The 15424-nt window shown below is 61.9% G+C and overlaps 1 protein-coding gene across 5 annotated transcripts in view; it reads right to left on the bottom strand.

Moving 5' to 3' along the window:
* Positions 1 to 15424, bottom strand: part of FZR1 (fizzy and cell division cycle 20 related 1) — a 22591-nt gene extending 7167 nt beyond the window's left edge. For 2 of the 5 annotated variants that reach the window (XM_057539620.1, XM_057539621.1), the window contains exons 1-3: positions 15237 to 15424; positions 1171 to 1282; positions 853 to 934 (exon numbers count right to left, since the gene is read on the bottom strand). In XM_057539620.1, the coding sequence (XP_057395603.1) occupies positions 853 to 934; positions 1171 to 1202 (114 nt within the window). In that variant the 5' untranslated portion in view covers positions 1203 to 1282; positions 15237 to 15424. Of the gene's footprint in view, positions 1 to 852; positions 935 to 1170; positions 1283 to 15236 lie in introns of those variants that run through there. The other 3 variants (XM_057539630.1, XM_057539633.1, XM_007176556.3) reach the window with 3 other exon arrangements.

Below are 15424 nucleotides of genomic sequence, written 5' to 3'. Positions count from 1 at the left end.
AGGACGGGAACGTTGACAGCACAGAACAAAGAGCATCTGTCCCCCGACACTGAGAGCCTGTCGTCCTGCCAGCCCCATTCCCCGCACACAAGGCTATTCCCCCATCAGACCATGACCCAACCCCAGAACCAGGCAGTGGGAATGTCCCAGGAATGTCCCTCTTTCTACAAGGGATCTGCTGTAGGTTGAACTGTGTCCCCCAAAAGGATATGCTGAAGTCCCGAACCCTGATACTTGCGATGTGACCTTAATTAGAAATAGGGGTTTTGCACGTATCATCAAGTTGAGACGAGGTCATATTGGAGCAGGGTGGCCCTAAATCTAAGGCCTGGTGTTCTCAGAAGAGACAGAGACACCGGTACACAGAGGGAGGAGGGACGTGAAGATGAGGCAGAGACTGGAGAGTGGGTCTGTAAGCCTAGGACTGCCGGCAACACCAGAATCTGGAAGAGGCAGGAAGGACCCCGCCCTGGACAGCCCAGCGCGGAGCTGAGAGCGCTGAGAACCGGCAGGCGCAGCCTGCAACGTGCCGGGAGCCCAGGACAGAGAAACACAACACGGCGGAGGGGGTGGCGATGCAGTAAAGAGCAAAACAGGGCCCTCCCGTGCCACCATCGCTCCTCTGCCCTGGCTGCCCACGAGGATGAGGGGTCTGTGGCCCCGGCAGTGGAGGGCAGCGCAGGGAGGTGCTGGGGGATCTCACACCTGGCGTGGCTGTGCCGCCGCGGGGGAGGACGTGTCTGTCACCCGTCGGCACCTCTGTTCTCCAAGGGCCAAAGCCCAGCAGCTGCCTGCCCCCCCCCGCGCCCCCCAAGTCTCCCCGGCGCTGGCGGGGCAGCCCTGGGCACTCACGCACGGCATTGTATTCTCGTTCTGGATGACGATCTGCCGGAGCAGGCGCCGCTCGTAGTCCTGGTCCATGGCGGCCGTCAGCCTGGGCGGGGAGGGCGCGAGAGGTCAGTGCCGGCGTGCAGTGGTCCCCACCGCCGCCTGGCGAGCACAGGGCACTCCTCGGGGATGGCCGAGTCCCCTGCCAGGTGGGGGCCCTTCCCTCCCAGGAGCCCAGCGGGACGTGACGGGGACAAACGGGGCTCCTCTCTGGTTGTTCTGCAGGAACCTTCCACGGGGCCCGCACGCCTTTGTCCTGGTTCTGGCCGGTCGCCCACTTACCGCAGGCCCCCCCATCCCACACAGGCACCCATCTCGTCGCCTTCCTGCTTCAGACGCTCTAGGCCGTGAGCCGCCCCCGGGACCTCGTCCTCGCCCCTTAGCTCCTCAGGCCCTGTGAGGGAGGCGGGGCGGCCGGTCAGTCGCCTGCCTGTCCCTTCGCGGGGGTCCGCGGAGCGGACCGGGCGCCAGGCCTGCCGGGGCGGGGGACGGCAGCCTCCAGCGGACACGCCCCCGCCCAGCTCCCAGCAGCTCCCCGATCGCCTGGGGAGGCCTCTGAGGCTCGCCTGGGGAGGCCTCTGAGGAAGAGGAGCGCGAGTGCCGCAGCGAGGGGATGCCGAGGGGCATTCCAGAGAGGGAAGAGCAGGCCTGAGGCCGGAGGGCTGTGCGCCTGCCAGGACAGGGCGGAGGCCAGCGGACGCCTCAGAGGGCAGGGTACCCTTCCCGGGGGATGGCAGGCCAGAGTCCAGGGATGCCTGAGGCTCCGGGGGTGGAGGCGGCGCCGAAGGGGCCCCCCGAGCACAGCCTCCCACCCCGCGCCTGCTCTGCCCCCACCCCCGCGGCCTCGCACCATCACAGTCACCCTACGCTTCTGGCTGCAGCCCGAGGGCTGGACGGGGCAGTGCTGGCTAGTTCCGGCCCCCGAGCCTCCAGGCCGGCGCTGCTCTGACAACAGACCAAGTATCAAGCATTCGAAAAGTGAAGGCTGGCCAGAAATTAAGTTTACAAATACAAATTCCTAGGTGTAGTACCCTGGGGAAGTCCACACTTGCCTTTAAAAAAAATTATGGTAAAATACACGTAACATAAAATTCACCATCTTCACCATTTTTAGGTGCACAGTTCAGCGGCATTCAGTCCATTCACGTTCTCGGGCAACCATCCCCACCATCCACCTCTAGAACTTCCTCGTCTTCCCAAACCGAAACCCTGTCCCCATGAAACATTCCCTCCCCATCCCCTTGCCCCTGTTAGCTCCTCAAGAAATCAAATACACACAGCCACGTGACCCAGCAACTCCACTTTGAGATATACAGCCCGGAGAAAGGAAACAGACCCACACAGAAGCTAATGTTCAAATGCTCTTACCAGTACTATTTACAAAAGCTAAGAAGAGAAACAACCCAAGTGTCACCCACAGTGAACGGATAGACAAGGCATGCTCCATCCCCACCCTGGAATATTCCTCAGCCTTAAAAAGAAAGGAGATTCTGACACCTGCTACACCATGGATGAACCTTGAGGACATCATGCTCAGTGAAATAAGCCAGACACAAAAGGCCACATACTGTGTGATTCCACTCATGAGAGGTCCCAGAGCTGTCAAGTCCGTACAGACAGAAAGTAAACCAGGGCTTCCCTGGTGGCGCAGTGGTTGAGAATCTGCCTGCCAATGCAGGGGACACGGGTTCGAGCCCTGGTCTGGGAAGATCCCACATGCCGCGGAGCGACTGGGCCCGTGCGCCACAACTACTGAGCCTGCGCGTCTGGAGCCTGTGCTCCACAACAAGAGAGGCCGCGATAGTGAGAGGCCCGCGCACCGCGATGAAGAGTGGCCCCCGCTCGCCGCAACTAGAGAAAGCCCTCGCACAGAAACGAAGACCCAACACAACCAAAAATAAATAAATTAAAAAAAAAAAAAAAAAAGAAAGTAAACCAGAGAGAACGTTTGCCCTTAAAAAAAAAAAAAAGACACCTGAGGAAAGTCCAGCGCTCGCGTCTCTCTGTGTGACCAGGAGACTATGAGACACTCAGGCCGATCTGCTGAAGTGCTACTTTCATGCCCCCAAATGGCCTCTCCGAGCTCCTGGGCCTAACCCTGGGCTGAAGCACCGGCATGAGCCGGTCAGGTCCTTGTCCCTCGCCGGGATTATGTGATGCACAGGGCTGCCTTGGTGTGGCTTCGGCCCAAAGCCAGATGCTCGGCCGAAGCGGAGCCAGTCGGGTTAGAGCCCACGGGACAGTAACGCAGCCACTGGTCACCTCAGCGTGCCTATCTTACGCCGTGTTCCCTCCACGTGGCCCCGTGAACTGGATGCCTGCACCCCCTTGCAAAGATGAGGCTGTCGAAGCTGGGCAAGGGGTCAGGTGGGGGAAGAGACAGGGCTCCTGCCTGGACGCCCACCCGCCCCCGTGCCCATGGCCCTCCCTCCACTCAGCCTGGGGCCCTTCTGAGCCCGTGCTGGCCCAGAGCCACCCATGCCCTGTCATCGACAGACAGCGGGCTTCCTGCTTCGGTGAGAAGCAGGGTTGCAACACCTCCGCCCCCCCCCCTCATTTCAGGTTAACCTTTGGGAGCAGGCACCCCCTTGTTGGCCAACGGCTTCCTGCCCCAGCAGGCGTCCCTAGACACATTTTGTCCATTCTGGCCCCAGAACATAGTCTCTGAAATGACAGACGGCTGTCTCTGTCTCTGGCCTTGCCCTCCCCCTCCCCATGCGCCCACCCAGAGCCCCCCGCAAGCCCTCACCACACCCGACGGCTCCTGGGCAGCAGGGCCATAGCGGGACACAAAGGTGCCCATCTGAGCATCTGGCCTGGGGGGAGACACCCATTCAGGGGACCGTTTCCCAAGGGTGGACCCGGCCGTCTCGCTGACCACAGTGCCAGGCCAAGTGCAAGCCAGAACCAAGCCCCAGCAGGACCGGCGTCTACGGCGACTGAGGGGCCCGTGAACGGGCTTCGAGTGGGGCCGGACACCAGGAAGAGCCGTCACAGCCCTGTTCTAGCGGCTCCAGAGTTGGGCCAGTTGGCTGTCCCTGCTCTGCAGACACGGAAATGAGGCTCAGAGAGCCTGGCTAACTTCCTGGCCCGACGTGTGTGGTCAACCGCGGCGGCCCTGACCAGGGCCTCGTGTGCCGCCCGCCGGGCAGTGAGCCCTCGGGAGAGCAGGTGCAGGCGCACTCGGCCGTGCGCTCGGCGGCACCACCTCCAGGGCCCCCACTGCTGGGCTACAGCTCGGGGCCGGCGGGGCCCAGGGGAACGAGGGGCCTCATCATCAGCCCTCTAAGCCTCTCGGTCCACATGAGCTCATTTCCGACGGAAACCACGGCCCCTCCGTTCACAGACCAAAGCCACCGTGCCAATGCCCCCAGCGGCTCCCTGCGTGGTCAGACGGCAGGGCCCAGACAACAGCTTGGACGCTGCCCACATGCCAGAACCTAAGCAGAGCGCAAAGCACCGCGGTCATCTCGGAGCACACGCAGCGGGAGACTGGTTTCCTGGGATGCGCAAAGAAGCTGCTCCTAAGACGCCAAGTGGCCTTGCGCCGGGGGTGCGCTGAATCCGAGTCCAGCGAGTACGCCCAGAGTGGCGCGCCCCACCCCATCTGCCGGCGACATCCCAACGGGACACTCTGAAGAAGCCCGTGCAGCTGGCGGACGTCTCACTGCTGACAGATGTGTGTGTTGAGGGTCAGAGAGGTTCCTAGTCCCCAACCTCTGGGTATGTTCCCTTATATAGCAGAACAGGCTTTGCAGATGGGGTTAAGGCCCCTGGGATGGGGATGTCCCGGGGGGCCCAGTGGAGGCGGAGGGTCAGAGGCAGAGAGAGACGGGAGATGCTGCACTGCTGGATACGATAGAGATACGAAGATAGAGGACGGGGCCGCGAGCCAGGGAGGCGGCGCCTCTAGAAGCTAGAAAAGGCGGGAACAGATGCTTCCCTGGAGCCTCTGGAAGGACTAGCACTGCCCAGGCCAGGATTTTAGCCCCGTGAGGCCCGAGCCAGTCTCCTGACTTCCAGGACTGTGTGAATAAATTTCTGTTGTTTTAAGCCACGGAGTTTGTAGTAATTTGTTACAACAACTGCAGGACACGCACACACTAGGGGCAGGCGGAGGAAGGTAGAGCACCGAGACCACCTTTGCTGATCTTTAGGGGGAGGTGGCTGCCGAGAGGGTGTCCTCAACGGGGGCTCTCAGAGGCCTGCTCTCTGCCCCAGCCCGTGCGGCTCACGCGTCTGTCGGAGAGTCTTCATTCACCCCACCAATCCCATGTTTTCTGAGCACCCCCAGGCCTGGGGCAGGTGCTGGGCTGGAGCAGGCAGCAAGGACACAGTCCCACGGTGCTGAGCTCCCTGCCTAGCGGGGCGGTGAGTCAGAGACAAGTCACCAGGGGAAGAGGAGCCATGCCGGTGGCAGCGCGCCCCAGCGGCCAGCTGTCTACGGAGGGGCAAGGTGGACGTGAGGTCCAGATTGGGCAGTGGGTGAGTGTGTGGGGCCATCAGATGCCAGCATCCAGCCCAGGATGGTGTCTCCGAGACCCGACCCCTCGCAGAGGGACTCGCGGAGGCACGGGCACGGGTGCAGGGGCTCCAGGACTAACGCCTTCTCAAGCTCTGCCCTTGTAGATGCAGATGACACGCCCCACCATGGACGCTGCCCTCTTCTCTAAAGTGACAAGCCGGCGCCCTCAGGGGCACCCGCCCCGCACACCCAGGCTGTCTCGGTGAGGAGGTAGACAGACGCCAAGGGCCTCAACCAAGATCTCTGGAGGAGAGCGGTAACTCGCAGCATTGGTCGGCCGCAGTCACACCCAAACCACATGATGCTGGCGACAAAACCGGGCTGAGCCCCCACTCCAGCCCATTCTCAGAGCCGAGGGCCTGCGCCTCCGCCAGGCTGCAAGCGGCCTATTCTAGAGAGTGGAGGTGGCATCAGAGAGAGTCCTCGGTCCCAGGACCTCGGGGACGCCCGCCCACCTCCTCTAAGACTGCTGCTTGCCGCACTGCAGAAGACCAGAAGAGCCCGAAGCCCTGAGAGAAAAGGCTGATAAATTCACGTGTGGAGAAATGAAAAGTGTCTGCAAGCAAACACACCACAAACACAGTTTTCTAAAAAAAGAACGACGTAACAGGGAAAAGTACCTGCCACCCTCAGGACAGACCAAAGCGGCAGAGGATACAAACGGTTCCCGGAAAAAGAGGCTCGGCTGCACGCGCGGCCAGAGGGCTGCGAACCCAGCCCAGAGCCCGCTCCCCCCATCCCCGTGCAACTCCACGATCAGATGACGCACCCTCGCACCCACGCTTGGCAGGAGCCGGAATTTGGCAACTGCTTTCAGAATCTAAAAACGCACATCCTCTCTGACTTCTAAGAATTTACCCTTAGAAACTCTGGCGCGTGTGGGCAAAACCCTGTGTACGGAGACTTCTCCGCAGGCTGCTTAGGAAAGCAGGGGACGAGAGACGTCTACAGACCAGACGTCTACCTGCAGGGTGTGGCCCGTCTCCCCACAGGAGGCACTGCAGTAAAAGGGGGGCGGGTCTCTGGGACCCAGGGCACGTGACAACATGCTGTGTAGAACAAGCCATTTCTGGAAGGTTTGGGAAGGTCGGCTGGGGAAGAGGAACTAGAGGACGGGGTCAGGAGAGGAAGGAAGCCCTGGTCCCCCTGCCTTGTCACTCTGTGCTTCTTGGATTCTGCATCATGGGAACTTGCCGGCCATTCAAAGAAACGAGCAGCCGGGGAGAGCGGGGACCATGCATGCCCTGGCTCGAGACCAGAAGAGTTTGGGCAGCAGGGGCATGGCTGGCTGTGCAGGAGAACGCTCTGCCACCTTTGCTGTGTATCTGCAAAGTTTCCTAGTAAAAGGCAGAGACAGAGTAGTGACTTTTCTGTTGAAAAGAAGTTCCGAGCACAGAGGATCTGCAAGGTGGCTGAGAAAGGCTCCCCCAGGCTGCAGGGGCTTTAGAGCTGCCTCGGGAGACAGAGCGGGGTTAGGAAGCGATGAGAGCCTGCTCAGAGGGGCCAGAACCCTGGCCCTAGAGACGCTCTGCCCAGGAGCCGGCACCTGCAGGCTGGTGTCCGTGGTCTGTGAGGTGGGCTGGGGTCCTCAGTCGCTGGCTGCCAGTGCCCCCTCTGCAGGGCACTGTCACTGGGAGGCTCGCCCACCCGCCAAGCCAGCCCTGAAGGTGCGTCTCCTCTTTACCCCTCATGGCCCCCAGAATGAAGAGCCAGGCAGCCCACACCTTCTCTCATTGCTTCAGACTAGCCTTCAGTCTCCGAGCCTCAGCCTAGTCCTCTGGGAAATGGGCATGATCCTGGTCACTTGAAGGGACAGGATGAGGTCCCTACAAGGCTAGGAGTAGGGCCTGCACATGTCACAGACCGCCTGACCCTTCAGGGCTGCCCTCCTGTGCGCTCCCCACGTTCAAGCCCGGCCCCGGTCCTCTCCGAGAGTGAGGCTGACTCATGCTGGATGAAGAGGTCCCAGTGACAGAGCAGGGCCCTTGCTTTCAAGCCAGCTGCTCAACAGCTGGCTGCCCGTCCTGAGGAGGCCTTCCCTGCGGCTCCTCGATACCCCTGACCCTGCTCGGCCCTACAGCGTGCCAGGGTTCCAGGCACCAGGTACTCAGCAGGACGGTTCACTGTCAGTACAACCCAGGGGTCCTCACCAGGGTGGTTCTGCCCCCAGGGGACACTGGGCCAGGTCTGGGGATGTCTGTGGTTGTCATGACTGTGGGTGCCCGGGACGCTGCTCTACATCCCAGCGCCTGGGATGCACCCCACCCCCGCCCCCGGAGAATGACCCGACCCCCGTGTCCGCAGTGCTGGGGGGAGGGCTCTGTAGGGCCAGGCCAGGGAGGCTCCCTGGTGAGTGAGATGATGGGGCACGGGCTGGCCCTGGGGTTAGCAAGGACCAAGGGGCCTGAAGATAAGCCAGTGCCCCAGCCCTGTGAGCCCTCCTTCCCGCTGGAGCCAGAGGCGGCTGGGGTCCCACCTGAGAAACAATACCAAGAGCAAGCTTTCACCTCGAGTCACTAACAGCCCCCAGGTGCGGGCAGGAACCGGCCCTCCCTCCCCCAGCCCACAGAGGAGGAAAGGTCAGACAGGGGCATGTGGGGCAGGACCCATGACAGCGCAGCCCCTCTGACTGTCACTGTCAAGGCCTCCCGGGGGGCGTGCGGTGCGGAGGGCAGCATCCTGGGCACACCCTCCACTAGTTCACGCCAGGCCCAGCCAGCATGGCCTCCAGAAGTGCTCAAACTGCAAGTCCCTCAAGGCCGTGCTTATCTTTAAAACCAGTCCTGCTGTTCTCCTGCTGGGAGCCTCGGAGGCCCAGGAGATACCGTGTGACGTGGTTCATGACTCAGTACTGGAGGCTGAGCACGGTCTGCGTGTGGCATGTGGCCGCGTGCCTGCCTGCCCGCCTGCCCATGGCACGGCTGACATCTGGGCCGTCCTGGGCACTGCGGGGTGTGGAGCAGCCTTCCTGGCCCCCACCTGCTCGATGTCAGGGGAGACTCCCTCCGAGTTGTGTGCATCACAGATGTCCCCATACGTAGCCCAGTGTCCCCTGGGGGGGGCGGGGTGCAGGATCACCCCGAGTGAGGGTAACTCTGGCCTCTGGGGGGGCTGGTCACACCAGCTCCCCACACGGGGCACAGGGAAGGGAGGGGAAGAAAGCATGCCAGCAGGAGCCTGGGGACACCGCCCTGCCAGGTCCAATGTGGGCACTGCCTCCCCGGCGAATGGGGCACTGCCTCCCCGGCGAACGGGGCACTGCCCTGGCCCTGTGGGGAGACCGTCAGAACACAGGTGAGGACAGTGAGAGCGGTGACATGAAGGCCACCTGTGCCTCTCCAGCAGCCAGCACAGCGCCAGGCAGTCCAGGCGCTTGACTCAACTCGGTCCCCAGGTGCCATCCTATCTCCATTCCACAAAACCGGGGCTCGGGCGGCTGGGGGGCGGTCCAGCTCCATCCCGCCCGCCCCCACCTGCCCACGGCTGCTCGGGCTCCGCAGTGAGAGGCTCCCCAGGCCAGCACCAGCAGGCCAGCCGTCTAAAGCTCCAAGGCCCACTCAGGACGGGTCATCACGGCCACGTGTGCCTCGTCGCCGGCCTGCTCCAGCAGAAGCCATCCAATTAGGGATCACGGTGACAAATGGCTGGGGCTCCCTGAAAACCGTCATCTCGGGGCACAGACTTTCAACGGGCAACGGGCCCAACACCTCGGGGAAGCGCCCTCCTTCCCGGAAGCGTGCAGGCGGAAGAACCTGGAGACCGGGGCTGGCTCTGGTGCCCGTCCCCGGCTTCCTGACTACCAGCCCCCGAGAAAGGCGGGGGGCTGGTCGTCTTCTTCCAGCCGGTCTCTGAGGGGTTGGGGGAGAAGTCCCACATGAGAGACCCAACCAGAAAATGGGGGTCGCCTACTCTTCCGCTCCAGTCAGAGTCTGGCTCTGCCTCTTCTTCCTGGGCCCAGGCAGGCAGGCCGGCCTGGCAGCCCCCTCCCCACACAATCGTCAACCAGTCCCAGCAGGGTGGATGAGAAAGGGCGGGCTGCAGACAGGGACAGACCTGCTCTGAGTCCTGGCTTCACCCCTCCCTGGCTGCATGGCTCTGGGCAAGCAACTTCCCCTCTCTGAACCTCAGTCTCTTCAGCTCAAAGATGGGGGTAAGGGGATAACACCGCACATGTTGCGGTGACCGGGGCGCAGCTTCCGTGAAGCAGCAGGTAGAGGGCCTGACCCAAAGGAGACGCTAGGAAATGGGGGCTGGTCTCACAGGCTCAGTGACAGGCGCACAACAGATCCCAGACGCCCCTGCTTCCTGCTCCACCGCGCGGTGATGTGGGCTGTGTGGCACGGGAGGTATCCTGCTGGCCACAGCTGTGGGCCAGGTGACCAGGCAGGGCCCCATCTTCTCCCACGCCGCCCCCGAAGGTGAAAAGGACTGGTCTCCCCTTGGAGGAGGGAGGACCGTCCTGAGGACGTTGGAGGAGCAGGGTTGTGGGCTGTGGTTGTACAAGGCTAGGACCTGGGCTCCTGTGAAGGGAGTGGTCTCCCCCTGCAGGGGGAACACAACGATCTAGCGGCCCCTTATGTCTAAGGACAGCAAAGGACAAGGCTGGGAACGGCCAGAGTCAGAAAGGACTGTGCCCGGCACTGGACGGGAGACAGCGCACCTTCCTGAGTGGCCGAAGGGAATCACTAGGAGAGGGAGGCCTGGTGGCGGAGCCCTGAGGAGCATCTTCCTTTTGTTCGTTTGCTCATTCATTCATTCATTCAGCTGAGGCTACTGCCCTTCTGTGTGCAGGCAGGTGCAGGAGCTGCAAAGCAGGGAGCCAGAGTTACGTCCCACCCCCGGGCTCACAGCCTCAAGGAGAGGAGAATCCCGTCAACACCTCTTTTCTCCGTGACAACACCCCCAAGAGCACACTGCTGGCAGCAGGGCACCTCCACCCCATGTGAGATTGCTGCTCGAAACCTCAGAAATGATGCCTGAAGCGCAGTTTCTCATCCCCCCACCTCTCAGCACATGAAGCACCCACTCCCGTCTGACTTGGTGAAACGTTCAGACCGTAAGGGCGTCTGGGTCTGCAGCAACCCAGAGGATGCAAACCCCACGCAAAGGAAGAACAACTTGGGGGCCACACAACTGTGATTTATGTCGGAAGCCTGACTCTCAAGGCTGGATGTCCCATCAGGACCCCAGAGCCCTTACACATCTCTGTGTCCGCTTGCACACCTGCAGGGACAGGGATCTCACCCCCTCACAGGCAGCCTTGAGCAACAGAAAGTGCTTCCTCAATCTGTCTCACCGCAGTTCCCACCCATGGGTCCTGGGGGGCGGTGGCAGAAGGAAAAGCCTAGTGTGTTTTGGGCAGCCCTGGCACTGCTGACACTCAGGCGGGGTCCTGCTCTGCGGCGGGCCGTCCTGGGCACTGTGGGGGGTTGAGCAGCTTCCCTGGCCCTGCCCCCTGGATGTCCCACCCCCAGGTTTGACAACCGCCTAAACCAGTGGAGACCCTCTGGTTTAGGGAACTCCTTAGGGGGACTAGTTGCTTCCCCCCCCGCCCCGGTTTGAAAGACTAGCACTGACCTCTCAGCTGCTCAGCCCTTCTGTAAGTGCAGAGAGACAGACAGACAGACATGCCCCAACCCCCATCTTTCCCTCCCCCCACCATCCTTCCACCCCTCCACCCAGCGGCCCCTCCTCACTGTGGGACCCAGTGCAAATACAGCCTGACCCCCTTCCTGCAGTGGCTGTCATGCCTGGCAGGGATGAGACCCTCCCTGATGGTCACAATGCAATGGTTCCTGGGCCCATTCTGATCTGGGGAAGGGCATGGGGGGTCTGGAAAGAATGGTTTGGGGAGGCTGGGGTGTAAGGAGCACACTGGGGGCAGGAAGAGGGAAAGGTGACAAGGCCAGAATGGCAGTCTCCTGGGCTGTGCCCTAGGGCAGCTGGTGGCAGGGAGGTGGGGAAGGGACGGGTGGAGGGGCTTGATGAGATGCGCGTTTGCAGGCCTGCGGTGGTGCACTGGGCAGAGCGGCAGGGAGCAGGGAGACGGGGCCTGCTTTCCCAGGTGAGAACGCAGATGGTCCTGAAAAGATGGGGGAACGGAAAGGAGGGGCCCAGGTGAGGCTGGGGGAAGTAGGGGAGGGGGTACGGGCAGGTCTGTGGAAAGAGCAACCTTTTCTGGACGCACCGCAGGACACCCAGGAGAGGATCGACTGGCTGCTGGCCGCGTGGGCCTGCAGTCAGGAGCCAGCTCTGGGCATCAGCAGCAAATGAGGACCGGAAGCTAAGGGCGAGGGGCAGGCCACCAAGGAGCGCATGCAGAGGCATCTGAGTCCCGATTAAACAGGAGGGCCGCCCCACAAGAAACCGTGCCCGGCTGTTCCTAGCAGCTCTATTCGCAATATGCAGAAGGGGCCAACGGCCCAAGGGCCCCCCAACTGGTGGACAGACAAACACAATACGGCCCATCCATACGACGGAATACTATCCAGCCACAAAAAAGGGAGGACACGCTGCAACGTGAACAAACCTTAAAGATGTGATGCTCAGTGAAAAAAGCCAAATATGAAAGGCCACATACTGTGTGATTCCATTTATATGAAACGCCCAGAACAGGCAAAGCCAGACAGAGTGGTTAGTGGTTGCCAGGGGCTGGGAAGGGGATGGGGAGTGACTGCTGATGGAGACGCTCTAAACTAGATGGTGGCGATGGCTGCACAACCTTGTAAATACACTGAAAACCTCCCAACTGTACAATTTAAATGAGTGAAGTGTGGAATACAACAATTACATCTGAGGAAAGCTGTTACCAACAAAAATAAATAAGATGATAAAAGGAGGGCGAGTGAAGGACGAAGGGGGAGGCACAGGAAGTCAGGCGAGTGGGTTCCACGTTCCACTTTTTTTTACGACACGCAGTAGTCAGATGACTAAAGGAAGCAAGGCCGGGAAGGTGCACAGCACGTTCTCTCCTTCCATTCACACCTGAGGACACTGAGGCAGGAGACAGTAGTCGCTCGCCAAGAACACAGTCCCGTCGAGACTGTCAGTGCCATGTTCGGGGGGCTCCGGTTGCGCGCCTATCCCCTGACTTAAACACTCCCTGCCTGCACCGGGCAGGCTCCGAAGCGGCCAAAGCCTGGGGGAGGCCAGTGCGGGGTGGGCAGGGCCGTGATCAGTGGAGCCGACGAGCAAGAAGCCACTGGGGCCTGTGAGGGAGCAGAAGTCGGACCACAGGGAGCTCTCGGGGCGGAAGAGGGGGAGCCAAACACTCCCTTCCCGGCTCTGCAGGCCACCGGCTCCCGGTGCCAACCCCCAGGGCCGGCCAGGACCCCCGCACCCACTCAAGCCAGCATTCTACAGCCCCAGCCTCACCGGGCCCTGTGCAGGATCTGGGGATGGAGTCCCTGTACTCACAGGCCTCCTGGTCAGGACTCTAGTCCAAGGTCTCTCCCCCTCGGCACTGTGGACATTCAGGGCCAGATCATCCTCTGTGGGGGACCGTCCTGGGCGCTGCGGGGTGTGGAGCAGCACCCCTGGCCCCCACCCCCTCGATTTCAGGAGCAGCCCAATCATGACAACCACAGATGTCCCCAGACATCACCAGTGTCCCCAGTTGAGAGCCTCTGCTCTAGAAGAGAAGGATTACAAGAGTGCTGCAAGTTGGCTGCTTTCTTAAAGACCAAGTCCCTTGATGCTACCCGGAAGTCCCCAGGATCGACCCTCCAGACTGAATGACTTTGGATCCTCATCCGTCTCAGTAACACTGAGCGAAAGGTCCCACAACCAACCCCACTCTGGGCCTCCCCAAACTCAGAAGTCCTGGGTATACAAAACCTGCCCCAGTCAGAGGCCCCCAAAACTACGAATGGCAGGAGACAGAGGACCTGGTGTGAAAATCGATGCAGACCCGCTTCTGAAGACTCATCAGGCTCCGAGGTCCTCCTTGCCCAGCCCCAGACAGATAGCAACAGCCAGGGCACAGATTCTGAGATCGTCCTGGGAAATGGTCACGGTGGCACGCTGGCCAGCACAGTCACGTGAGATGTGGCCCCCAGCCACAGCAAAGCAACTGTCCTCTGAACCAAGACCTGTCCAAGGACCAGAGCCCCGGCGTTTGGAGGGGGAGTAGCCTGCATCCTTAACACAACCCTCTTGGAGCAATCCAACCTCACTCGCTATGCAAAGCGCCGCTGGGCAGCCAGCACACCTGCTTCCACTCTCAGGTTCAGAAGAAAAGCCGGCTCAGCGTGGCCGAAACAGAAGGGGCCCTCGACATCAACACTCACGACGGCCCACGAGACACTCTGCCCATAAATGGGCCAGGGGGACAACGTGTACCCACTCTGAGGACTGCACACTGCTTCCTCCCACCCAGGATCTCATCAGCTTCCAAGAGTGCAAATCCCGTCCGTCCCCACCTCCAGGAGGGACCAACCAACCTTCTTCATTTCAAAGGCATTCCCACCTGGCCCCGATCTGGAAGGTGGATCTGGCAGGCGCTGGCTGCATGAGATCTGGGTGGACGGTTTTTCTTTAGGTAAACTGTCCTTGTTCCAAGTATGCTAAGAAGTGGCGGGGACCGGGGTGCGGGGGGCGAGGAGAGTGGGCTGCAGCCTCACCAGCTAGAGGCATGAGGTCATCGCTTAGCGGACTGGGGGTGGGGGGATCTAGTTCCCAGTCTGAGAGGCACCTTGAACCAAGGGATGACTTGAGGGGAAGAGAACAGGGAAAAACCAAACGGGTTTAGGCTGGACAGCTGCACAACAGTGGGACTCAGGCTTTGAATTGGGGGCAGGCCTGGACAGTGCAGGACCAATGGGAGGTGGGGGTCAGTTTTTAGCAGGGGAAAGCGGCTGTGATGGCGTGACTGTGCCACACTTGCGGGATCCGGGGTGGCCGGGCTGGTGCTTGTTGGAAGACCCAGAATGGTCCCGGATTGGAGGGCAGTTGGGCACCACCAGGCGGTGTCACATTTTGGGGAGGTCAGTGGCGAGATGGGAGCGCTGGATTCTGGCTGGGTCATGCCCAGAATGGGTCAAGCCGTAAGGGTGCGGGGAGCAGAAACCAGACGGGCTGGGAGCCAGTGGGGCACTTATGTATTCAAAACTCGTCGCCTAACTGCTTCCGTGTGCCAGGAGCAGAGAGGGGCGCGGTGAGCACAATGGGGAGCCCATTCGGGCAGGGTCTCCGCACCTCAGCCTGGCTGTTCCAGGGTCCACGAGCCTCAGATTGTATTTTATCCGGGCGGGGGGCGGGGGCTGGTCCGAGCCTGGGGGAGTTGTGACAGCTCGGGGCGGGGTTGGGGGGGGGCAGTTTCAATTTGGGCAGGCCCCAGCTGGATGGTGTGAACTTGGGAGACCCGGGGTTGACAGGCCAATGATGAAGAGCACAAATTAGGGCGTGGGCCTGCCGTTCTGGGGGACGGAGTGGGGAGTCCCCCGGTTTGGGGCGGGGAGCGGTCAGAGCTCAACCTGCTAATTACAAAAGGATAGGGACGCTGACCGCGCGGGGAGGTGGCGGGCCGCAGGTGTCTCGGCTTGCGGAGGTCACGCAGGGCCTGCTCTAGGCGGAGACTCGGACGTGGGGGTTAGGGCGGGAGATGGGATGCTGAGGTCACCTGGGCCTAGCTCGGCTTGCGGGGCGGCGCGCCGGCGTCCGGCCGGCTCCCGAGGGGTTGGGGGGGGCCTGAGCTTGGGGGCGGCGGGCCGGGCCGCCAGTTCGGTTTCGGGGGCCGGGCAGGCCCACGCCGCTGCCAAGCCCGCCCGACTCGGGGGTCGCGCTCGGGTCCAGGGGGCGGGTCCCCAGACCTCGGCCGCCTCACCTGGCTCGCTCCCGTCGCCCGCTGGCTCCGCCGGCCCCGCCTCTCCCGGCACCACGCCGCGCCCGCCTCCGCTGAGCGCAGCTACGCCGCGTCCGGCCGCGGCAGCCGCTGACGGAATCCCGGGCTCCCCGCTCCTTAATATGGCGTCGGTCGCGGCTCCGCGCCCTCCGGCGCCCTCCTCCGGGCGC

This window comes from Balaenoptera acutorostrata, chromosome 2, assembly GCF_949987535.1.
Source record: "Balaenoptera acutorostrata chromosome 2, mBalAcu1.1, whole genome shotgun sequence".
Taxonomy (NCBI): domain Eukaryota; kingdom Metazoa; phylum Chordata; class Mammalia; order Artiodactyla; family Balaenopteridae; genus Balaenoptera; species Balaenoptera acutorostrata.
The sequence above is the reverse complement of the archived record's forward strand: the minus strand, read 5'-3'. Positions and strand labels throughout refer to the sequence as shown.